The sequence below is a fragment of the Camelus bactrianus genome, chromosome 28 (genome assembly GCF_048773025.1).
Source record: "Camelus bactrianus isolate YW-2024 breed Bactrian camel chromosome 28, ASM4877302v1, whole genome shotgun sequence".
Classification (NCBI taxonomy): domain Eukaryota; kingdom Metazoa; phylum Chordata; class Mammalia; order Artiodactyla; family Camelidae; genus Camelus; species Camelus bactrianus.
This window is the reverse complement of record NC_133566.1, coordinates 10570546-10596138: the sequence shown is the minus strand read 5'-3', so window position 1 is coordinate 10596138 and position 25593 is coordinate 10570546. Positions and strand designations below refer to the sequence as shown.

Genomic DNA, 25593 nt, shown 5'->3' with positions numbered 1-25593 from the left:
GAAAGAAGACATCCTTGGATTTGCAGGGACTCCCAGCCAGGCTGGGATGCCGTGTGGTTCTCCCCAGCAGGTGCCAAGCCTTTTGAAACCATCATCAGTTAAACAAAGCGTGATTTGCAGATACTGACTACTATGTATAAAATAGATAAACAACACGTTTCTTCTGTCTAGCACAGGGAACTCTATTCAGTATCTCGTAGTAACCTATAATGGAAAGAATAAGAAAAGGAATATGTGTGTGTATACGTGTGACGGAAGCAGATGCTGTGCACCAGAAATTGACACAACGTTGTAAACTGATTCTAAATTCAATTAAAAAAAGCAGAGGGCCTTAAACTGTGGGATCCAATCAGCGCCTACCTTCCCCCGGAAACAGGCTGCATCTAGAAAAGAAAGCCAGTTGGGAGACTTGGCACTGAGCAGCTCTTTTCAGCGATTCAGTGTGGACTCGTTAGTTTATGGTTTCATAACTTTTTAAAGCTTCTGGCACTAACTGCAGGTTTCCAAGGGGTTTCATCGCCATGAGTGAGGTCTGACTGCAGGATGACTAGCTGTGTTAATCTGATTCAGTTCATTTCCTAGGAGAACAAAATTATAACTACATTTTCATTAAATTACGGCTGTGACCCATCCATTTCAGAGCCAATATGAGATTATCTCCTACCTCCAGGAGATGTGGATTTGAACATAAGTGTCTGTGGAATTTAATCTTCTGTGAAAGGCGTAGGAGTCGTTAGCTTGTCCTGAGTTTTGTTTTGTCTTCTGTCATTACTTTGTTGAAAAAATTTTTTTAACTTTTTAATGCATAGTTTTTTGGTTTGGTTTTGTTTTCTTGAATAAAAAAGGCACTTGAAACCTGACATTGAGGGAAGCCTTCCTCCTGTCCTGGGCGCCCAGATGGCCCCCCGAGAGGCAAGGCCATGGTTTCTTATGTGTATGTCCAGATGTTCTGGAAATAGCTAAGCACTGAGTTGCTCAAGTCGTCTTGTTTTTTCTTGTTTCCTCCCTCTTCCTTCTTACAGTGTGAAGACATCGCTTTTTCGAATCCGTCATCAATTATTTTTTATCTACAACTATTACGTTCATATATACGCTGTTGGTTTGTCTCCTCAGATTTTTGCTTCTAAGGCAGATAATAGCAGATAGTTTGGATAGCAAACTATCCAAACGGTTGTGGAAGTTGTCTAGAAAAGTTGAACTGAATTTTTTTATGGGTGAGTTTTCTTGCAGCAAATAAATTACAGAAGTACCGCCCTGTCATTTCGTGTTTGACCCCTCGTGTCTGAGGCTAAGTGGCAGCTCCACGTGGTCCAGCTGGTGAGATGCAGAGCTGGGCTTAGCATCCAGTTGTGTCCTTTCCGTCACGTGCAGAGGCGTGGACGGCCCCATCACCGGGGCGAGTCTTCCTTCAGACGAGCCTAGTGTTCAGATGTTGAGGGTTTGGAGGATAGGGGTTTCTTGACTCTACCTTCCTCCACTTTTCTCTCCTTCTCGGCGGCAGTGGGCCTTACCGGGGTTTGACATCGTAACCAGCCAGGAGCTCTTACCACCTGCAGGGGGTCCAGTTGGCAGGTCTCAGTGGGATCTAAGTGGACAGGCAGGTGGGGACCCTTTCCGTGTCTGGACCGCGCTGTTCGAACACTTGTGTTTCAGCTCCTGTGCGTAACCTGAAGATCCTCTGTCTTTTGCCAAGTTGTAAATCGAAGAAATGGGTCCAGGGTGAAGGGGAGATGTCACTCCTCCCGTGTCCATCCTGCCCCTCAGCCTCTCACAGCGCTTGTTTTGCACATCATTACGGGACAGTCATGTGCATCGAGGGGCTGGTCAGGGAAAGGGTGAGTCAGAGAAGGCTTGTCGTCTCTCCGTGCGCGCTCCCTCTGCGCACACGGCAGCTCTGCGGAGCCCAAGTCTCACCTGCCGACGCGTGTCAGAGAACGGCTCAGAGCTTTGCTTTGACCCCACATGGGACGAGGGTTGTCTGAAAAGGTCTGGCTGGACGAGGAAGTGCGTTTTCTTCCCGCCAGGTGGTCGCTGACACGTGTTTCCTTTATGCCCGGTTGAAAGCCTGGGCATGTTGGTTTTCAAGCTCTTGTCTGGTCTCGGCCCTGGAAGTGCTTACACAGCTAATCTGGCCTTTACGATTATTTCCACTTCGAGCTCGGCAGGGAGGCTCTTTGGGGACATTCAGACAGAAATGACTTAATTGGATTTCAGCCCAGACACGGTACTGTGGAGCTTTGGGGATGGCGCTAATTGGACAGCTGCCATAGGACGTCATCTGTATAGCTTTGAGCTGTAGGATTTAGAAGTGCTCTTTGATTTCGTCCCCCTTGTTGGCTCGTTGCTGATTTGTTTAATAGATGAAATACTCAAGAAAAACAAGCAATAAAAGGAAGACGGATGGTTCATCCACGGAACTGTTGTTTGGTTTTGGCAGAGTCGCGCTGTGACGTGCATAAGGGGTTCAGGGTCCTCAGATGGAAGTTTAGGAGAAGAGGCTTCTGGAACGGTGCCCGGCACCGGACAGTTGTAACAGGTCTCACAGGTAGGACTAAGGAAGCCGGAGTTTACTGGATACAGATGTCTGCTCAGGGTCATTTTGTCGAGAGCCTGCCGTGTGGCCAAGGCGGGAGGACGCCAGCATGTGCAGGCCCCTTCCCGGAGGCGCCTCCGGTCCACACGGCCTCTAAACGGGGAGTTGGATTATGAAAGAGTGATTCCTGCAGGAACGGAGGACATTTATGAAGAACATCCCAGAAGAGGGGACGTTTGAGTTCATCCCTGATCGATGATTTGGGTTGGGCTGGGCAGTGACTTTGGGAAAGTGGAGGTGCCGAGCTGGACCCAGGATGGCTGAAGAGTGGACGCGAAGGCACAGAACTGTGACGGCGTCTCCATTTGGGGAAACCATGGGGAATACATTTTGACCATTTTAAATTATTTAGATTTAGACCATTTCAAAAGCAGCTAAATATACTTTAAAAACACAGTGAGAGGAGGGGTATAGCTCAGTGGTAAAGTGCATGCGTAGCACGCACAAGGTGTCCTGGGTTCAATTCCCAGTACCTCTGTTTAAAAAAATTAATAAATAGAGAAACCTAAAATTACCTCCCCCATTAAAAAACATTAAAACAATAAATAAATTAAAAACAGTCATATTAAAATTTCTAGTCAGTTGTAATAATCATAAATTTGTTCTCTGTAAGATACATATTTATAACTATTAGCCTTTCTTTTTTCCAAATGGGAAAGTGTAATGCATTCCACTCCCTTCTCCTTCCACATTTTGTGGGGTTTTGTGGAGCCCCTTTCTGGGGTACTGTTGTATCTGTGCGAGCATCACTGCTACTCAGGAATGGGGGGGACATCGAGCTGAATGGTTACCCGTCAGAAATGAAGCAGGAAAACACACAGTGAGGTGCTTTTTCACGGTTTCTTAGAAGCAGATCCATTCTGTAGGAGGCATCTCAGTTACCAGTAATTTAAAGATTTAAAAAAAAAAAGCAACCTGAGCAACAACCAACAACAGAATCCTTCCCAGCCTTTTGCTCCAGAGCTTAGATGTTTTACCTCTGGGGCTTTTCCCAGACGCCAGAGGCCACAGGCTCTTCCCTGTCCATCCATCACCCTCATCTAATTGCTGTAAAATTCCTGTCCTCCACCCTCATGTCTAGAGTCCTGCAGCTGACCCCCCGCCCCCCGCCCCCGGCAAGACTGGGAGAGCCCCAGGTTGGGCTTGGACTTTTCAAAACTCAGTTGAGAAAAAGAAACCCTCAGTGTTGCAGAGAATTCCGATACTCCCTTGGATTTTGCAGTGGTGAAGTTTTGTATCATTCGGGGTCCAAATCCACGTGGAGGAAGAGACGCCTTTGGTGTTCGTGTTAGTCCCTTCTGCTCCTTCCTCCTCCCCTTTTATTTCTTCAGGGATGTGTCTAGCATTAGTGGAGAAATACCTTTATAAAGAAAAGTGCACCCAGTTCCCTGTGTCCCCAGCGGGCTGTCAGTGTCCATGAGTGATGACTTGGGCGCGGCCCCCACTGTCCCCGTGACCTTGCACCTGAGAGTGTTTGTAGTCGGGGGTGGTTTTCTGCACAAAAGCGTATGCTTTCCTGATCAGTTAGATCTTGGTTGTAGTTAAGAGCTGATTTGAAACGCTGTCCCTAACAGCGGGTTTGAATAAGCTTAAAAACCCGTTAAACACAGCGGTGGGCAGACATCATGCAAACCCAGTAGGAGACAGGCTTTAATCACTGCTCATTCCTGTGTAAGATGTGAGCCCCGTGCACAGACGCTTTGTTGGAAAAATGCTTTTCTCAAGGGAAACACTGCCACCTCCCTTTCTCACACACGAATCTCTTGGAGGGACCCTGCAGCAGGGTCTCAGCTCAGATCCATCCAGCTTTCCCGCCTGGCCCACCACCACGTATCAGAGGACGGGCTTCCAAATCCCAGCCACCGTGCCCCTGTCCCGGGCGGGTGAATCAGTTCTCCAGCACTACGTTTGCTCCTGGTGCGGTGGGTTTAGAGTTTTGAAGGCCTGTGTTCCTCACTCTCAAGCCTCGTAAGGAGAACCTTTAACCTCTCTGAGAACGTTAAGCCATGTGTCAAGTGGGTATAATTAACATCCCCGTGGAGGGCACGGCGCATGTGGAGGGAGCCCCCGGCCCGGCCGCCCAGACGGACCCTCGCACGCGTGCACCAGCCTGGGGAGAGCCGACTCCAGGCACGTTCCTTTTCAATGAAAATTTTAAAAGTATGGCTTAAGTCCAGAAGAACCCCTGAAAACCCTAGCACAGGGGTGGTGTTTGAGGGCCAGGCTGCGTTGAGTCGGCGGCTTTCTCCCATAAGTGGCGTGTGTGAGGCCAGCGGTGAGGACTCGGAATCCTCAGTCAGGACCTGAGTCCAGACACCGAAACTCCTGTTTCTGGAGAAGCTGTCATCAAGTTATTGTAAACGCGTGGCCAGGGTGGGGGAGAGGGGCGCCGTCGTCCTGGGGGACGTCTGACATGCTGTCCACACCCAGTGTTCCCACCGTGTTTGCCCGTCGCCCTGCCCTTGTGTTAAATTGTATATTTAAACAGAAATTATTCTCTAAAATAATGCCAGAGAATGCATAAAGCGGAATTCATTTTGTAATCAAAAGTTATGAACTTGCCTTGTAACATTTTCATGATAGCCCTACTGGAATTAGCTTCTTCTGTTTGACTGAGATAGAATTCGACTTTTCTGTGGAGTGTTTCACATTTCGGGTCATCACCATGGTACGGGTGAATGAACAGAGTGCACTGTCAGCGCAGACCCCTTCTGGGTTTGAAGCGTAGTTAAAGGTGTTGGTGAACTCACTTGGGGTCCACGGAGCTTCCAGGTCCCCTCAGATGTTAGGCAAGGACTGAAAATAGCAACCCAGGTGTTGGGGCCGTGGGGTGACAGCAGACCCCACAGCTGGGAGGGAGGGGTGGGGGTCATGCGGTCAGGCTTCTTGTCCTGACTTCTTGTGGTTTCAGGATGCTATCCTCAGATGCCAGCGGGGATGTTAGAGCACCGAGGTCTGGGTCCGGCAGGTGGCCCCCTCTGTGAACAGCCAGTGCAGGAGACGGGGCCTCTGACAATATCCACGCTCTGTGATTCTTCTCCCAGACTGGCTTCCTGAGTTCCCACTTGGCAACCTCTCTTTTGTTTTTGGCAGCCTTTGAGGGCGTGGGAGGGCCTGGAAGAGACCTGGAAACTTAGGTCCCTTGGTTATGGTGGGGGTCCCCACCCTGCCTGTCCCTTCCCTCTGTGGCGTGTGTGGCCTCTCCCCCTGAGCTGATGCGGGGGAGGAGCTTGGAGCCGGGGGAGAGCGTGTTCTGTTTGGGTCGAGGTCAGTAAGTATTTTTTATGTAGTCTGTTACAAATATTGGTTTGAAACAAAAAGAATGATCAGTTAGTTCTCAAGCAGTTACTTAAGCAAGCAGTCTTCATCTACAGGTATTTCTGTTTCTTTTCAGATTTCGTCTGCTCCTTTCATATCAGTGATTTCCCAGAACCTAATTCCCTGCTGAGGTTTGAGTTGGGTTTGAGACCTCGGAGAATTCCTGCAGCTTCGTAACTCCAGGGCTGTGGTCCCTAAGAATTCACCTGCATTTTGTGTGTCTCTTGTTACTGAGGTCAAAGGTGAGTCTGTGTTTCTGATGAAAACAGGTGGGGGGGGGCTGCTTTTGCCTCAGATGCTCGATTTGCGCAGAAAGTAGGTTTTACGTTAGTGAAACGGCAGGACACAGGGCTCAGATTTGTGGAGGCTCATGAAATACAAATTTCCAAGGGATCTGGTTCAAACGCTAGATTCCTGCTTTGTCCCGTGATGGCCTTAGGGCACCTCCAACCTGTGAAATGCCCCAGCCTCAGCTCTTGGGCCGGACAGGTCATCTTGTGTCTGTAGGAGCTGGGTTTCCTGTGTGCTGTGCTGGGGGGGTCCAGGGTTCATGGGAACCATCTTCAGGGTGAGTCCCATCTTGTGAAGGCTTCATTCCAACTTGGATGCTGGGAAGATAAGTCTGCAGCAAAACACGCAGACAGATAAGGATTCCAAGGATGGGTTTATCTCTATGAGACATGTGCCTGTGTGCGTTAAAATAAAATCGTATCTGTAATACAGTGTGTGGATTGAGACCCAGGGCTCCGGTAATAACAGATTCTGGACAAAAGGCTGTCTCTAGAGCAGACATTTCTTAGCCCTCACGAACGGTTTGGGACATCTGATTTAGGTGTTAAGAGATGCTGTGCGGTGGTCCTGTCCATCGGGGTCCCGGCCCCGGCTGGGCAGTAGGCGTGGTTTAACAGGAGGTCCAGTTTCACCTGCAGAGCGTTGCTCCTGTAACTGTAGGAATAACACCCCATTTGTGAGCATTTCTTCAGAATCTCATTTTGCTTCTGTTATTCACAAATTGTATTAAACTAGCCTTAAGCCTGTAACTTTGAACTATAAAAATCGCTTGGTTTGATTGCTGTGAGTTTAATATAAATTAGGGTTTTCTTTCATTTGGTCAAAAACTTCTAAAATTTTTGTAATCAGTTTTTCCTCCTTGAGGTTTTTTTTTTTTTTTTTTTTGTAACCACCTCCTTGATTTCAGTTCTGTTCCCCTCTGATGTGTGGTCAGCAGAACTTCGTGGAACCGATGTGCAGTGGTTCATAAGGGTAACATTATGAATTCGCCTTTGTGATTTCTCTGACGGAAATGACACCTGCTCACATGTATTTGGGGGCGTCTGTTACAATTTCCACGTCTGGGTCCTGGTTTGGAGTCAGAGCTTGGATCTCATCCCTGCCAGCTGATGCAAGCTCTCCTTCTTTCCGTGTCCCCGTAAACGACCCTGAGCTGTGCCCTCCCCCAGGACGGTGCTGGTTCTCACTGGTTTCACAACCCTCCGGCCACTTCCAGGTTTCCCTCCCAGACCTTAAGTGATCCGAGCGCCATTGGGTGTCTCACGTCCAATGCTGGGAGCTTTCCCTTACATAAAAAAACATCTTAAGCATCACCACTCAATATTTTTAATAGTCGTTGAAGTGGAACCTTTTAAAACTAGGTCATTTATAAAGGCAGTCGCTTATCAGTCAGTTTGTCAGATTTCATGGGAACGTAAGCTAGAAATTAGTGCAGGTCCTCAAATCTGGCCGTCAGAATTCTTGAGCGATTCATCTGTGACAGAGTCTGACACAAATTCATTAGAAGGTCCTGGTTGTAGGTGACATGAGCAGACTCTGAGTGACTGTCTGGGTCCTCTTCCAGAAAGTGGTGAGTCAGGGGAAGTCGCGTGTTTAATCAGGGCAGTGTATTCTGCACAAGCGCCCAGTGAAAGCACAAGCAAGAGCTGATGCCTGGGTACCACTGGGTGGACAGTCAAACGTAGATTATCATCAAAGTATCCTTATAAGAAGCATTTATATGCATATAATTTTAAAGAATTACTTTTATAAGTTTTGGGGGCCACACCAAAACACTGGTTTATTTATTAAAAATTATTTCCTTGGTTTTGAAAAATGCGCAGCAGGAAACTCACTAGATCAGCCCATTCGTGTAATAAATATCGACTGTGAGCAGCTGGATTCTAGGCTGTTTTTCCTGTGCAGGGACTGTTTTAGCAGGGTGTTTTAGCAGCTACGAAAATAGACAAGATACAGTTCTGGGCTCTCTCTCTCGTGGCCTGGGGAATGGGGCATGCCCCTGACTGCTCAGGGCTGTGGTCACTGCTGTCCTCGGGTTCGTCAGTGGTGAGTCTCGGGCGCCCGAGGCAGGGTAACCCGAGTGAGTGCTAACGCGGGGGGATGTGGGCAGGGGGTAACGGGCCCCCCGCACGGGGGGGTTCGCTGGTCTCCACATCAGGTAGGCAGTCACGGCGGGGGCAGCAGCGAGTCTGTTGGGTCAGTGGGCCTGATGTGCCCGCAGGGGATGGGATGGCTTGGTCCTTCCATCCCTGGTCCTGTCCTAGGAGGACAAAGGCAGTGCCGACCTGGTAAAGTGCTAAGCGGGGACCCAGCCCTGGAAGCATTTCCTGGGTCCCAGGCACCCCATGCAGGCGCTGCCTCAGCAAGCCTACAGCTGGGGCTGAGCCGAGGGGAGCAGTCCTGGGGTGTCCGAGCTGCCTCTCAGAGGGACCCGAGGGGTCCCTGAGCCCCTGTGTGTGGGGACTGCATTTCCCTGTCCTTATTCTCGTCTTCCCAGGAGCTCCCCCCATGTGGAAGTTCAGGAGCCAAGTCTTCGGAACTCCCTGGCCTTGACCCTGCCTGCATTGGGGGGTGTGGAGACCACAGGAAGAGGATGGAGGCAAACCCCCCCTTTTCCAATGGAATTAACTTAACAACATGTAGCCGGCACCTAATTCTCCCATGGCAGTTGAGCGCGGACTGCGATTCCACGTTGTTAGGGGCTGGCTGGTGTTTACCGGGGATGGAGGTGTACGTTTGGAAGTGTTTGCTCCTCCTCTCTGCTTTGGAGGAGTCTGAGAAGAATTGGTATTAATTCTTCCTTGTTTGATCGAATTCACCGGTGAAGCCACGTGGTCCTGGACTTTTGTTTATTGGGGGCATTCTGATTATTGGGTCAGGCTCCTAACTAACAATTAGTGTGTTCAGATTTCTTACTTCTTTGTTACTCAGTCTTGATAGGTTTCATGTTTCTAGGGATTTATCCACTTAGAGGGTGTCCAGTTTTTGGTGTGTAATTGTTCATGGTAGTCCCTTTCAGCCTTCCGATGTCTGTGGTAGCAGATGTAATGTCGCCGCCGCCTCCTCCTCCTCCTTCTCCTCTTCCTCCTCCTCCTTCCTGATTTTCTTTGAGTCCTTTCTTTCCTAGGTGAGTCTAGCTAAAGGTTTGTCTGTCTTCTTTATCTTCAGCAAAACAGCTTTGTTTTATTGATCTTTTCTATTATCTTTTTAGTCTCTGTTCATTTGATTTCTGCCCTGATTTCTGTCCTTCCTTCTACGGACTTTGGGCCTCACTTGTCCTTCTTTTCCTAGTTCCTTGAGGTGTGAAGTTAGGCTGTTTACTTGGGATCTTTGTTTCTCCTTAACGTGGATTTTTATCACTCTGAACTTCCCTTTTAAAACTGCTTTTGCTGCATCCCCTGAGTTTTGGTCTGTTGTTTCCATTTGTCTCAAGAAACTTTTTTTTATTAAAGTGTGGTTGATACACAATATTATATTAGTTTCAGGTGTACAAAGTAGTGATTTGATATTTTTATACATTATGCTCCTTTTGAAGATATTACGGAGTAATTGCTGCTGTTCCCCTGTGCTGTACAACAGAGCGTGGTTGCTTGTATATTTTATACATAGTAGTTTGTATCTCTTAACGTCCCACGGTATTTTTTTATTTCTCTTTTGATTTCTTTCCTGACCCATTGCTTGCTCAGTAATATGCTATTTAATCTCCACATATTTGTAACATTTTCCAGTTTTCTTCACGTAGTTGATTTCTGGTCTTACACCATTGCAGTGGGAGAAGATGCTTGATACTATTTCAGTCTTCTTAAATTTATTTAGACGTGTTTGTGGCCTAACTAATGACATACGCTGGAGAATGTTCCACATGTGCTTGAGAAAAATATGTATTCTGCTTCCGTTGGATGGAATGTTTTGTCAATGTCTGTTAAGTCCATCTGGCCTCGTGTGTAGCTTAAGTACAAAATTCCTTATTGATTTTCTGTCTGGATGATCAATCCGTTGTTGAAAGTGGTGTATTGAAGTCCCCTACTATTATTGTATTGCTGTCTGTTTCTCCCTTTAGGTCTGTTAATAGTTGCTTTTTATATTTAGGTGCTCCAATGTTGGGTGTATAAATATTTACAGATACTATTCCTTCTTATTGGATTGACTCCTTTGTCATTATATAATCACCTCCTTTGTCTCTCGTTACAGTCTTTGGCTTAAGGTCTATTATGTCTGATATAAGAGTAGCTACCCCTGCCTTCTTTTGGTTTTCCTTTGTGCAGACTTTCTTTTTTTTTTAAATTGAAGTATAGCCAGTTACAGTCTGTCAATTTCGGGTGTAAAGCATAATGTCCCAGCCATACATACGTATACATATGTTTATTTCATAGTCTTTTTCATTTAAAATTGTTACAAGATATTGAATACAGTTCCCTGTGCTATACAGTAGACAAAAGAAGTTTGTTTTTTTTTAATCTATTTTTATATATAGCAGCTAATATTTGCAAATCTCAAACTCCTAAATTTATCCCTTCCCACCCCCTTTCCCCAGTAACCGTAAGGTTGTTTACTATGTCTGTGAGTCTGTTTCTGTTTTGTAGATGAGTTGATGAGTGTCTTTTTTCTTTTTTTAGATACCACATATAAGTGATATCATATGGTATTTTTGTTTCTCTTCCTGGCTTACTTCATTTAGAATAACGATGTCCAGTTCCATCCATGTTGCTGCAGATGGCATTATTTCATTCTTTTTTATGGCCGAGTAGTATTCCGTTGTATAAATATACCACAACTTTATCCAGTCATCTGTCAATGGACACCTGGGTTACTTCCACGTCTTGGCTATTGTAAATAGTGCTGCTGTGAACCCTGGGGTGCAAATAACACTTTTTCTATATCCCAGATACCAATCCTTTGACATTAGACATAATGGTTTCTTTAGTAGTATGTTTTATCTTATTTTGATCTAGTAAGGTTGATAATTCCCACCTGAGAATCCAGACTCATTGATGAGAACAGAGTCCTTTCCTGGGCCAGCAATGGGTACCACTGTTTATAAATGTTAATGCTCTCCTATCAGGGGGAGTCTTAGATTTTCATAGCTCTGCTGAGAGGCTTATATGTATTCTGTTTCAGTGTCCAACAACCTTTTTTTCAGTGTAGGTGCTGATAAAGATAAATTCACATATTTTAAATGCTGGAATTGTATTAACAGTACTGGAATTATTTTGGCCAGGCATGCAGTCTCGTCATATGGTGCCTTCTCAGGAGTTTAATGAGCTTTGCTCAACTTTTATCTTTCATTTTCCGTTGCCAGAAAGAGTTGGGAGATTCGCTCTTTGTGATTGATCTGTTATTTCATGAATATTTATTTCTATTCCGTGTACTTTCACCCTTTTACTTAAAGTGCCTGAATGACATGGAATTTAAATTTTTAATCGGGATTTTTCCATGGCTTCCATCACGAGTGAAGACCCCTGATGTCTGATAACTATGACAGTATCAAAAGGTGAGACGGTTCTGCATGGAGTTCCTTAAATGTGGGTCCAGCTGCAAATCGGGACCTGGGCATGGGACGCAGTATCTCAGGGTCTTGTCCCCATGCGAGGACCCTGGTGGCCAAGGCCGCCCCAGCTACAGACACAGAGCATCCGTTCACTCCTTTGAGCGCTGCCTGGGAACACCCAAGCTCAGGCCCTTCTCTGTGTGCTGTGTGCCGGGAGGCAGGGTCCTTGGCTGCAAGGAATCACATCCAGCGGGAAAACAGACGATAAAAATATGTGTGAGGGGTCAGTAAGAGCCCCGGAGGGGAGGATGGAGGGCGGGGCCGGGGGCAGACGGGGCTTGGTGGAAACTTGGGTTTAAGCGTGGGAGGGGGGAGCAAGGCAGGACCTCTGGACTGAGGCCCGAACAAAGTCAGGGACCAGACCGTGGAGCAGAGGCTGGAGGCCAGAGCCCACCTGGCGGCTCTGAGCAGTGGCTCTGGGACTATCTGGTTGAATGATAACATCATAATATATAATATTATATAATGACAGTGTCAGAAGCCAATCGAATGACAATGTAAGCGTTTCTGAATCCCTGTAAAAGCTGCACTTAAGTCCGGTGAGACCTGCCGTTTGGTGTCGCGTGGACGTAGGTGTGTGTGGGGCCGGGGTGTCTAACAATGGTCACGCACAGACCAGATGCCGGGTACTTCCTTTGACTGTCTGGTTTCGTATCCTCACAAAACGAAAACAGAGGTCAGAGGTTAAGCAACTTCCCCCAGCGTCACCCACCTGGTGGGAGCAGAGCCGGGACCCTCATCCCAGCTCCCTGGCCCTCAGGGAACGTTCTTGGGGACGGCTCTCCTCCAGGTCCACGGAGGAGACCTTCACGGATTCAAAGACAGAGACTTCACGGGCCACTGTGACGACATCCAGCAGAAATTTAAAAACCTCATAAAAAGAGCTTCTCCAGAATAACCCGTGGAACCAAGGTCACCTGGGTCTCAGTGACTCCGAAGCCTCTGGCCTTAACCGTTCAGCCACGCTCAGCAGGAGCTGCTGCGGGAAGTGGCAGTCTGCTCGGAGTGACAGCCGTACGGGTGACAGCCGCACAGACAGGCCTGCCCCCCATAAGCCCCCAGAGGAAGAGTCCGGAGGAACTAAGCTCCTCCACCCTGTGTTTTTGCTTTTTAAATTATTTTGTGGGGGAGGGGATTAGGTTTATTTCTTTACTTACTTATGTATTTATTTATTTACTTACTTATTTAATGGAGGGACTGGACACTGAACCCAGGCCCTCGTGCGTGCTGGGCGTGTGCTGTGCCACTGAGCTGCACCTCCCGGCTTTGACCCTGTGTTTTGAACTCTGGAAACCTGAAACCTTCCACCTCGTCTGGCCTTCCCTTGCCCTTCCTCAAATAAAACACTGCACGACCACATGGCCCTTCCCCGATCATACCGGGAACACCAGGAGCTACTTCCGTTCCCCCAGGTGACGTCACAGGCCAGTTCCCCCAGGTGAAATTGGGATGCAGTCCCTGTGGGTGGGCGTCTCCCGTACCCTCGAGATTTCTTTTTTCAGCCTGTCTGCAGCATCCTGCCACCCGGGACGCTGCCAGGTAGGAGAGGATTCTTACCTGGTAAAGCTCAGGCTCTGTGATCAGACCATTCTCGTGGGTTCAAATCCCCGCTCAGGCACTTTGTAGCCTGGATGAGAGTATTTAGTATCTGTGAACCCCGGTTCCCACATTCATTACACGTATCTGTAGACCCTCTGGATTTCATAGGGCGACTGTCAGCCTCTGAGGAGCTGACGCCTGGGAAACAGCCCCATGAGATGGACGCTGGCAGCTCATCCTGTGACCTTGGGCGGCTTCCCACTCAAGACGCTGCCTGTGCCCGCACCTCCTCATTCATGGAGGAGGCTGCACCTGCTTGGATGTTCGTTTTCTCCTGACATCCAGGATAGTTTTGTGCCTCAGGGAAGTGCTGAGACCCTGACTCTCATCACAACTTAATTAACTTGCTGAGACTTGGAACAGCCCCTGGATTCCATATTGTGTCCTGCTTAAGGTGGACACCTGTTCTCCGTCATTAGTGATACTGCCTGGAAAAAGCTGCCAACGGGACTTCCTCTCCCCCCGCCCCGGTCTCCGCTGGTTCCTGCCAGCTCCCGTCAGATCAGTTGGCATCTGGCAAGCCTTTCATGTGCAGCACAACGTGAAACTGTAATGAAGAATTTATAAGGTGTTTTAGCTGCTTCTGAGACGGTCGCCTTGAGTAGGCCTCCTTGACGCAGAGGTGCCGTTTAAAGTGTTTGCTCACGGAGGAAAACGCCACAGCGAGTGGGGGAAGTCGAAGGACGTGCTCCTTCTTGGGACTGACCTTGGCTTTCCGACCTTTCACCGCGTTGGTTTTTGGTGGCTCCTGGAGCAACTGGCCATCGACTCAGTGGCTTAAAACAGCCCAAGTTGATTCTCTTACACGTCCGGGGGGCAGGAGCCCCAGCCGGGTCTCATGGGGCTGAATCAAGATGTGGGCAAGGCTGAGTATCTCCAGGGGAGAAGCCGTTCCTTGCCTCTTCTGGAGTCCTGGTACCCTCGTCCAGCCTCACCTGCAGCAGCACCGCCCCCCCAGGTCCCTCTGACTCTCTGCCTCCTCCCCTGCTCACATGGGGCTCTGTGACCACACTGCGTCCACGCGGGCAACACAGGGTCCTCTCTCAGGATGGGCCAATCAGTAACTTAACTCCCCTAAACTCCCCCACGTAACCCCACGTAGCCACAGGTTGTAGGAAGGAGGATGTGGGTGTCTTTGGGGGGGGCCAGGCTATTATTCCTTCTACTGCATCTTTGAGCGAGTTTCCATAATGATTGGTTAACTGCACTGACGCCATGAGATATTACAAAGAAAAATCCTTAAGACCCATATTGAAAGTAGGTCATGTTATTGGAGTAATTCAGACTGTGTGTTGAAAATCAAGGTAAGGTGACTTTTTTTTTTTTTCCCATGTAGTCAGTTTCTTTTCTTACCTGGTTACCCCCAAACCAGTCATTTGCTCACAGACATGTATTTTAGTATGTGTGTAGCCACACGTACACACAGGTATTTTTCTGAAATTCCAAGTCAATATCCTAGAGGTAAAATGTTACCCTTGTTTTGTCTGTCTGTCCATCTCTCTCTATTTTGAATTGAAATTAGTCAACCATATTCCATCCAGATGAGGTTTATGTCACACCGTGGGACTGGCAGCTTTTTAAAGCTGCGTGACCCTGTCCTTCTCAGTGGCAGCTGGATCGGTCAGTCCAGAGGAGGGGGAATGAGGTGGCTGTATACTACCCTGGAGTCATCAGTCCGCCTCTCCTTGAACTTCCTATTGAACCGGGTGGCTGAAGCTTCAGCAGCCTCTGCGGGCACAGAGCAGGGCCTCCTGGGCGGTAAATGGGCGAACAGGTAACCTCAGGTGATGCACGTGCTCTTATAAGTCCGGCTGCAGGTTGTGCCCTAGTGACCTCTGGGGAGGAGACCTGGGATGGTGACGCTTAGACAAGGAGGGGAGGGGAGGGTTCTCTGCAGAGGCTCTTCTATGCCTGGGTCTGCATGCTCACCAGGGAGCCCTGGTGCCCTGGAAGGGTGCTGCATCGGAGGGGCTTCCTAGATCCTGACAGGAGGCAGGGAGGGCCTCTGAATGAGCCTAGCTGGCATTTCCCAAGCGCTCTGCAGCACACGGAGGCTTTCGGGACGACCGGAGTTCCCGTTCTTGGGCTCTCCCGTGCTGGGCACCGTGCTCAGCTTTCTTCACAAGCTCCCAAGTGACATGCCCTGCTCGCTCCCCCAGGTGACAGAAGGGCAGCTGGGCTGAGGTGCACAGCAGGACTGCCACCCACGTGTGTATGACGCGAGACCCCGCCGTCCTCAACACCGCGCTCTCCACGGTATCTCGTGGGGCGAGGCAGGTCTCGCTGTTCCCATTTTACAGAATAAGCTGAGGCCAAGGTGGACACACTGAATCCCAGACTCAACTCCCTGTTTCTGTTGACAGTTATGACCAAGTGGTTCGACGTGGTCCCCGGCACCTTTTGGGAAGGATCTGTGACCATTTTTGGGTGTCACGGGAACACTGACTATTGTGAGGAGTACGTAACCCAGCCATAAGCCAGCAAGATGCAGTGAACAGAATCCTTTTTAGAAAGAGTCCCAGAATAGCACTGATGTTATTTTAAGAGTTAGTGAAAACTAAGGGGCCAAGAAAGTTTTTATAGCTATTCTGGTCTGTTGCTTTTTTTTTTTTTTTTAAATCTTCTTCCACCTAAGACTTTAAAAAGCAGCTTAGCAAGTTAGATTTCCTGAGAGTTCCTTTTATTCAGTGTAACATGGGATTCTTGCTAAGCTCTAGTCTAGACTGGTCACATGACACTCAGGACAGTGATCTGGTTATAAGACACCAAATTTGCGGCGCTTGCTTCTTCCTGTTGGCTGTAGCCGGGTGGGAACTAGCTTAGTTAACAAAGGCAGAAATAAGGTTTCTTGAGCTGCCCGAGCTGGAGGCACGCATGTGTATGTCGTTTGGCTCTGCCCTCCGTGACTCTACCTTAGCCTGAATCAGAATCCCACTTCTGACTTAAAATTCCAGTGGTCAGTCAGGATGTACTTTTTCAGACTTTCTTCTGGTGGGGCTTTTCCACGTTAGGAATTTAAGTCAGTTTGTATGTCTGGTTTTATTGTGGAAAATCTTGGTTCAGCGCTGGTCTCTTACCCACTGCAGTGCTTCCTGCACCCAGAGACGTACTCCTCCTGGTGAGTCACGGCTGCTGCTGGGCTCCTGGGGCAGCTTCCCGAGGCCTGGGGTGGAACCCCCACCCTGGCCCCACCCGAGGGCCCCTCCAGGTGGACGTCCGGCAGCCTCTGCAGCCCGCGAGGCAGAGGGCGGTCCGTGTCCCAGGTGCTGGTGGGCAGGGCTGGGGGGGGGGGGCCCTTCCTGCACCTGGGCCTGCACCTGGGCCCTGACCGACGCGGAGGCAGAGGGAGAGCATCTGCAGCCTTGTTCTAAGGGGCGTCTGCTCATACTCCACGCCTTGCTCAGCCCTGGCTCCCCGCCCGTCCTGCTCACACCCCGCATCCTGAGCGGCACCCCCACCATCCCACCCTCCTCTGGGCCCCAGCCCCCCCACCCTCACTGCAAGTCACTGCAGCTCTGTGGTCCTGTCTCCTGAAAGCTCATGCTCCCCTGAAAGGCAGGTGTTTTGGAGATGGAATGAGTGGTCCTCCTGCACTCGAGTCCTCCCCTGGACTGAGCGATCACCTTCCCACGGCCCACGCTCCGGGCCCAGGAAGCGGACCCGCGAGGGGGCCTGTGGACACTGCGGACACTCAGGCCACGCTCCTAGAGGTTCCGATATGATTGGCAGGGTGGAGCCAGGCACTGACATCTTTCCAGGCTCCCATGGGATAGTCAGTGCACACCGAGACATACCAACCTGGCCAGCTCATTTCCCTGCTTTTCTGCAGTTAAGTCATGCAGGAAATTAGTAAGTTGCTTTGATTGGTCTTAAGTGGTGGGCAGTCCTTGTTAAAAATCTCTCTTCGAAACTGTGTCATTAAGAAAGAAGCCTGGTATTCGAGTAAACCATTCTCTGACCCCCGTTCCTGTGTCTGCTCTGGCCCCTCCCATTATGATTGAATAAAGAAACGACCTTCATGACTTTCAAAGATCTAACTGGACGGTAAGGTCAGCATAGAGTGAGACACGGGGTGAACTTGGGGTTTTCTGCAGTTGGAAATGGGCTTTGTGAAAGTCTGTCCTTGGATGCTGTGGACATCGTGCAGAAAGTCTGTTAAACGTCTCCTCCTTCCCGAAAGGTTTGCCGTCTCTGAATGTGGGAGTCCGTTCACAAAAGAGGAGAACATGCATTATTTATAACTGTCTTTAGCGTCGAGTGGAAGGTGTCATGTTATTTAAGAATGGTGTCCATGCTTCTGTGGAGTCGGTGTGCATGTGTCCCCTCTGCAATCCTGAAGTCATCCCTGCAAATAATGAGAACTCCTCTCTGTCAGAGAAGGGGATTTTAGTCCAGAGTCTTTCCATTATTCATTTCTTCGTAGCTCTGAGTAAACATCTAGTCATTTAAAGGGCTAAGTGTTCAATTTTTCTGCTGAAAAAATCAGCGGCCCATCTTCTCCCTGAGATGTACGGAGCTGCTGAAGTAGCTCGTAACTAGATTCGTGTCAGTCGTTCATGTGTACCTTTGCCATTGGTTACTTTCAGAACTGACTTAACTAGGTATGTAATATACTGTATTTTTTGTTGTATTAATAAACCTCATTTATAAAATTCACTAATAAAATTCATTTTGGAATAATTTTGTATTTCGGTTCACTCCTGCTGCTGGACGTTTTATGAGTCTCGACAAATGTGTAATGACGTGTGTCTACTGTTAGCGTAGCATTCAGAGCAGTGTCACTGCCCTGAACATCCTTGCGTTCCATCTAATCATTCCTCTCCCCACTCGGCCCTTGGCCACCACTGACCTTTGTAGTGTCTCCCTAGTTTTGCCATTTCCAGAAAGTCATGTCCCTGGAGTTGTTAAAGAAAAAAAATGACACTTGTTGAAGAGCAGTGAAGCAGACTGTGCTCGGCTGCGGGGGTGGTACCACAGGGGAGTTCCGCAGTAGGGGAGAGAGGTGGGGCTCACCCCCACACACAGAAGGGGAAGTGGGGATTTACAGCCACAGAGCAGGTGGGAAGTCCGTCCGTGAATGGAAACCACTAAGAGGAACACGAGCCATCAGAGGGGACCGGGCCCTGCTGACCTAACAGGACCCTTCCCGAGAGCAGGCGGGGATGGGCAGCAGGATCCGTGCTGGGGCTGCGTGAGGCAGACGCAGACACGGGAGTTCAGGGCAATGAGCGTTCCGGGGAGCCTGACGGAGGTCTGGTTGCAAGAGGGGCTTTGTGGGCGTCACGCCGTCGGCAGCCTTTTCAGATTGGCTTTTTTCACTCGGCCGTGTGCATTCAGAGTCCTCCGTGTCTTTTCGTGGCTTTACAGCTCAGTTCTTTTTCTTTTTAATTTTTTATTATTTTTTAATTCCTTTTGGGGGGGAGATAATTAGGTTTATTTAACTTATTTATTTATTTAACAGAGATAGCGGGGAATGAAACCAGGACCTCCTGCATACTAAGCGTGGATTTCACTAATTTTCTTTTCATATATCAGGATCCAGTCCGGGACACCACATTACGATTTGGATGTGGCATATACATTAAATACGTTCATAAAATTCAGCTTATCCAGAGAAAATGGCTGTAAGGGTATCGGCTGTCAGTATCTGGTGTTGCTTACTTCAGCGACCACATTACTCATGATCGGGTTACTTAGATTTTTTTTGGAAAGTTTTTTCATTGTTGTTCGTTTTTAGCAGAGCACGCAGAACTCCTGCCGTACAAAATTCAGGTTTGTTTTATAAGGTCGCTGTTGCTAAACAGAACACTAACGCATGCTAAAAGAAGGTCATCTTAAGACCGAGTCTTCTGGGACCCAGGAGGGCCGGCCACCGGGCTGTGATGAAAGCCGTCAGGCACGACGTTCCAGGTGGGTGCGCGGGGCCGGGGCTGCGGCTGGGTCTCTGACGAGCCTGTCCGCATGTTCTGCCAGCAGGAGGACTCCATGAAAGATGACAGAGGAGGTCATCGTGATAGCCAAGTGGGACTACACGGCCCAGCAGGACCAGGAGCTTGACATCCGGAAGAACGAGCGTCTGTGGCTGCTGGACGACTCCAAGACCTGGTGGCGGGTGCGGAACGCGGCCAACCGCACGGGCTACGTGCCGTCCAACTACGTGGAGAGGAAGAACAGCCTGAAGAAGGGCTCGCTGGTCCGGAACCTCAAGGACACGCTCGGTGAGTGTCAGCCACCGGGACCACCGCTGTCCTGGGGGTGGGGTAGGGTGCCCAGTGCTTTCCCGGGCGGGGGTGGGGTGCAGGGGTCATTGTTTTAGTTTGTGTTTGAGAAAAAAAAAAAAGGTCTGTTTTAATATTGACCTCTTTCTACTTGTCTTTTTTGAAAATCTCTGAAAACAAGGAGACCCGGTGTAGAAAGAGCAGGTTTGTCGTGTCGAGGTTGTAGTGTTACGTCAGCCGACACGTGTGTATGTTTGACCCCCGCGCGTTTCTGCCTCCTGGCATCGACTTTCTGGAGGGTCCTGCGGTGGGGTGACCCCTCCACGCATGTCGACAGCCCCGCGTGTGTCGTTCCGTCTGATCTTCTGGCTCAACGAAATCCTGTCCTGTTGTCTAGAGGAGGGAGGGCAGAATGCAGGCTGAACCCCATGAATTGTTTCCTCTTCTAAGTTGGTGGCATTGTACCCTGAGTCATGGACGGTTGGGTTCGTGGCAATGGGATGCTGTAGCCGCCTGGGGGGCGGGGAGGGGGCTGCTGGGCGCACCCCCCATCAGCTCGCTGTCTGCCTGGCTTTCTCCCCGCCTGCCTGTTCCTTTTCCCTGGTGTCCGGACGTGGGGAAGGCCACATGAAGCACGGTTTTTGGGAGATGCTGAACTTTGCTGACATGTTTGGTCCTTCTTATCCTTTGTAAAAAACACATTCTCAGGATGCTAGTGAAGAATGAAATACCCAGAAATTGACTGAAGTGGTGGGAAGTGAAATAAGACAAAGCAGGAGCTCGGAGTTGCCTCCAGATTCCCTGAGCAGCTTGGCATTTTTCCCTGCAGTTTTTAGAACCAGAGAAGACAGCTGAACTCTGAATCGCGTCTTTGGCTAGTGCTCAGTTCCGCGTGAGCTGTGGTCTGCCCAGTGCGCTGTGTCCCCGGCGCTCTCAGAGTAGAGTGGGTGGGTGTCCCTGCTTGGCCAGCCCATACATGCGCTGGGTGCTGGGCCCGCTCCCCCGCCCCGACAGATGGCCACCCAGCTCTGCTGGAACATGTCTCCTTTTGTGGAGCCAGCCAATTCCATTTTTGGAGAACACAGATTGTTAGAAAGCTCTTCCTTAAATAGAATCCAAGTTCACTTTTCTTTGACTTTCTCCCCCCTGGCTCTCCTTGGCCCTCCTCATCTGTGGCATGAACCCCCTTCTCCAGGTCTCCTGTCAGTCAGGCCCTTGTCTCCTGGGAAACGTTGGTACCCAGAGTTATTTATTGTAAAAATGCGAGTGCAGTTATGTCCTGAACGTCCACATCTGGCGGGAGCAGCTGCTGCTCAGGGTCTGAAGGCTCTTGGGGGTGAGAACTCCCCTCGCCAGGGATATACGCCCCTACTTGCTGTCTGTCTTTTTTGGGCTTCGTTGGACAAAGAGAGACCTTGTCATCTTGGCGTGACTTTTCTGTTGGCCTCTGAGCAGGGTCGAGGAGAAGGGAGGTCACCATGTGGAGTGACTTGTTCCTCCGCAGCCACGTTTGGCGCGGCTTCGTTGTCAAGGGGGAAGGGGAGAAAACTTCCCACAGCCTCCTGCCTCCCACCAGGCTCTTACGGAAACAATGGGGGCTGAAGCATCCGTGGCTTCCTGTTTCAATGATCATGACTGGTGTGTTGTGAGAGTCACAGTGTGACTGTAGACTGATTAGGCAGAAATTCTCTCCAGTGGGTGTTAGAAGGAGTGAGAATGTCGAAAACAGCCCCAGCGTTGACCTCCTCATGGTGCTGGTGACATCGTCCACATTGGTGACTTTACTGCTATGGAAATCCGCCTACTTGCTAAGCCCACGGGTGAGATTTCCCCAGCAGACACCTGGTTTGGCCTAAAACAGCACCAGTCCCCAGCCAAGTCTCCATGTGCTGACGTCTCTAACCGCACAGAACCTCCTGCTTCCTTAGAGTCCTCTGCTCTGCCGAGGTTGGGTGCGGGTTTAATTTAATCATGCAATCATACTTTGTTAGAGTAACTTCAAGAAAGCAGTACCTTCCCCCCAAAGACCTCTCTGTTAGGAAAGGATTAACCTTCTTTCTTTTCCTTTAATAATTTATAGTTAAACAAAACAATATGAGCCCTTATTTGCAAATACACTAGATCTCGTCTGAGCTCCGCTTCCATCACAGAGAACTCCTCCCGAGACAGCGAGGAGCAGTCGTTCAGAACCGTTCCTGCTGGGGGAGCCCGGGCCACGTTGTGAAGGGCTCAGAGCCCTCCTGGGCTGCGATCTCGCCTCGGGATTGTGACCTGACTCATAAAAGCATAAAGCCATGCTGGTTAGGCGTTTTAAAGCGTGTGCTAAATCTTTTGAGACGGGGAAGCCTCTCCCAGGGAGGTGCTTTACTGAAGAACAGTTTTTGTTGCCACTTCTTCACAGCGGCTGGAACCCACCTGCGTGCGCAGGACTTCAGCCAGCCTGGCGTTCACAGGCTCTTCGTACGACGCGGATTTCTGCCTAGGTGCCCTCAGAACCGTGACCTCTGAAATGCCGGCTTATTATAAAGTGGCTCATTGAAGACGGGCGTACTTTTTTTTAAAAATCTGGAAAATACGAAAAAGACACAAATCACCTGTGATCTTATTGCCCAGAAATAAACACTGTGGGCATTTGCATCTGTTTTCTCAGTATTTACGCACACGAACACTCAGAGTCGGGTTGCGCAGGTGGCTTCTTGCAGCCACCGTGCGGTTAGTCCCCAGAATATCAGCCCTTCCTATGCGGGATCAGCCCTGAGCCCAGCGCCTGCTGGGAGGGAGGCGTTCCCTGCGCACACGGTCCTTGCCTCTGGGCGCATCAGTGGTCCGGATGCTCGGTGCCTCTGTATTTTCTGTAAACGAGGGAAGAGAAGCTGATCTTTTTTTGGTGATTCTTTTCATCTCAGTTTGATTTTAAAGGTTCAGCTTCTCCAGCAAATTAGCACCTCTTCCCTATATTGCAGCGGGGGCTCTGGGGTTAACACTCGAGGTCTACCCCCAAGTCTCTGCTGTGCCGTCTACCACTGTCCAAACCCTAATTACACAAATCGCACATAATGTACCACGACTTAGAACTCTCCAGAATCCTGCCCGGCGAGGTCGCTCACAGTGCAGATGAATGACCTGCCAAACACAGGCCCACAGAATAAAGAACCGTCTCCAGTAATCGTGGTGCCAGCCCCCCAGAATAAACTTGGATGTGTTTTTGTATATTGTAAGCTTCCAAGTATTCAGAACAAAAAATGCAAAACATACTCACAACAGATGAGTGGGAGGATAATTAGAGAGAAAATAGAGACAGATTGTTCAAAAGAACGCTCACGGGAGAAGAGCCAGGAGAGGCGGTGGGAAAGGAGGGAGGGTCCGGACCCTCGGGAAGGCTGGGGGCAGCAGACTGTGCGTCCCGGGGCCCCTGGTGCCCGAGGACGGACAGGAGCATCACGTGAAGTGTTTCCCAGTTTCTTTCCCGGCAGCTGGCACCTGGGTTGCCTCTTGTTAAAATTATCATAACTTCAGTTTTCTAAAGAACACAGAGAACACCCTTTTCTGACTAAAGTTACTCAAAAGGGAGCCTTCAGTTTTAGAGCAGAGAAGTGTGAACTAAAAATACCTAGGAATTAAGTAAAATCTTCTTGCTGTTTCTAGCTGCCTGTCCCCATATGGCGTGCTCTCATTTTTAGACCCGATCCGTGTGCCCCAAATGTTCCTTCTTTCTAGTATACTTTCCTGTCTGTCCCCCAGGGGCAGGTGCGGGCTGCAGGGGGTGTTTGTGGAGGGCAGACCCCCCTGGTTGCTGCAAGGCTGTTGCAGGCACCCTGTCTCCCGAGCCCCCTTGCCTGGCACTCACCGCTGCTCCCTGGACAGGAGGGGAGGACAGGCGGGCGTCTGGAGGGCTCCGGCCTGACACAGGAGGATGGCAGTGACTTCGGGCAGGCCCGTCACCCAGCAGAGCTTCACCTCTGTCTAGACGTCTGTCCCCTGACCAGCCCCTCCAGGCCGCCATCACTTTCTCTGAACTTCCTCTCTCTCCTTCTGAACAAATTAATTCTGTGAGCATCCACTTGTCCCCAGTGGTCCTCACAGCTGGGAGCCGCCTGGAGGGCAGCTCGCTGTGGGCTTCGGGCCGGGGCTCTGCCTGTGTTTCCTCGTGGAAGCCAGCCGTCCTGGGGTGGCTGTTGGCAGGGAATCTCCATTGATTTTGTAGCTTGGGTTTTTCAAGAAGCAAAGCAATTGAGTGTCTGCCTCGGGAAATTTACTGGCGGGCTTTCAGAGTGGAGCTCCAGTCGGCAGGGAGGTGGGAGGGGGCCTTGCGTGCGGATCTAAGGTGACTGAAGCTGTGCGGTCCACCCCGTGTGCTCAGCCAAGGGCTGGCGACAGGAGTGGCCGTAGGACCCAGAGGACCGCTCGGTTCTCCTGTGTTCGCTTTCCCACAGCCTGGCATGTGAGATTGAAACAGTCCTGTTCACTCATCAGTTTCTAGAATCCTGGAAAGGGCCCTGGAGTTAACCCCGTGCAAAGCTTTTCTATGAAAATCAGGCGACCGGAGTTACTCGTCCAGAGTGGCAAGGTTCTTCCCAGCAGAGCCAGGAGCCGGCCTCTGAGCCCAGGCTGAGCGCCGTCCATGCAAGCCGTCGGTGGACGAGGGCCTGGAGGCTGAGCCGGGCTACACCCAGACCCCCTCCTGGAGCTAGCGGGGACCTGGCCCCTCAGTAACCAGCGTTTGCCTTGTCCAAGCAGCGTGTGGTCCCAGGAGCCTCCCTGTCCCTCCTTGGAGGACGGGCCTGCATGAAGGCCCACTTTACCCTGAGGGGCACTGTCTCCCGAGATGCCCAGTGATGCTCCCACGTCACGTGGAATCCTCTCCACGTTGTGTGCACCTGTCTGCAGACTCAGGTGCTCGTTCTGGTGGGTCAGGTATATGTGTTGAGAGATGCTAAATATATATTTTTACTTACGTTTTTTAATTTAAATTTTGTTTTTAAATTCTTTTCCTCGTCATCTGCGATACCGTTTGACTCTCACATTTGGTAGAAAGTCCTGCACTTCTCAACCAGTGTTTTTCAGGCTTGAACATTCGGTCAGGCCACTTGCCTGCCTGTTCACAACGGAACAGGCTTTCTTAGGACCAGGGTGGGAATTCTGGTTCTGGGCCCTGGACACGAGGACCCGTGTGACTGGAGGCCTTTGCCCCTGACACCACTCCCTCTGCGCTGGCTCCTGGCACGTCCGCCTGCTGGGAAAGGGACCATCTGGGCACGCGGATGGTGAATAGCCCCTTTGTCCCTCCTTCTGCTGGCAGCCCGACCCCATAAGGGTGGGTTTGCCTCGGGGATGGTGGCTCCCGTCCCTCCTACAGGTCTCCTTCCCCTCTTCCCCCATCCTGGGCCACCGCTCCCTGAACTTGGGGTTCCATTCAGCGCACAATACAGCAGCTCATCACAGGGCGAGGGGTGTGCACTAAGAACGCGCACTTACGCTGATAGCCTCTTGAGAAAATTTTATTTTTTTCCTTGAAGTTTTCCAGAGCTCCTAACGGAAGTGACAGAAATCAATTCAAAAGTAGCTAAAGCGAAAAATAAAGAAAGAAGATGGAAATGGAAAGGGGGGGGGTTCTCTCCCATCACTGGGAAGGTTGGTTGGATTCCCTCAGCTCACGCCGTCTGGGTTCTGTGTCTGTGTCTCTGCGCCTCCGTCCTGCCCACCCCGACCCTCCCTGGTCACACAGACGTGCCCGACTGGGGTGTAGTCCTGGGCAGTCCTGGTCTGAGTCACCCAGAAGAGAGGCGTTTCATTGAATAAGAGATGGGGGTGAAGGGAACTGAACAGGTTAAAACAGTAGCAAACTATTGCATCAATCCCAAACGGTCACCCTTCAAAACATCCTTCAGTCCAGTAAATTTGAGGGTTTTTTCCTCTTTGTTCAAATACTTGATTATAATTTCTGGCACTTGGCATTCTCTGAGTAGTGGGAGCGAGTCTAAAAAACAAGACACAAATTAAATGCACAGGCAGCACCAAGAAAAGCT

The 25593-nt window shown here is 50.0% G+C and overlaps 1 protein-coding gene across 5 annotated transcripts in view; it reads left to right on the top strand.

Moving 5' to 3' along the window:
- NCK2 (NCK adaptor protein 2) overlaps positions 1-25593 on the top strand; it is a 70906-nt gene that overhangs the window by 31236 nt on the left and 14077 nt on the right. For 3 of the 5 annotated variants that reach the window (XM_074354695.1, XM_074354692.1, XM_045519677.2), the window contains exons 2-3: positions 5988-6153; positions 19323-19567. In XM_074354695.1, the coding sequence (XP_074210796.1) occupies positions 19342-19567 (226 nt within the window). In that variant the 5' untranslated portion in view covers positions 5988-6153; positions 19323-19341. The remainder of the gene's footprint in view (positions 1-5987; positions 6154-19322; positions 19568-25593) is intronic. The other 2 variants (XM_074354694.1, XM_074354696.1) reach the window with 2 other exon arrangements.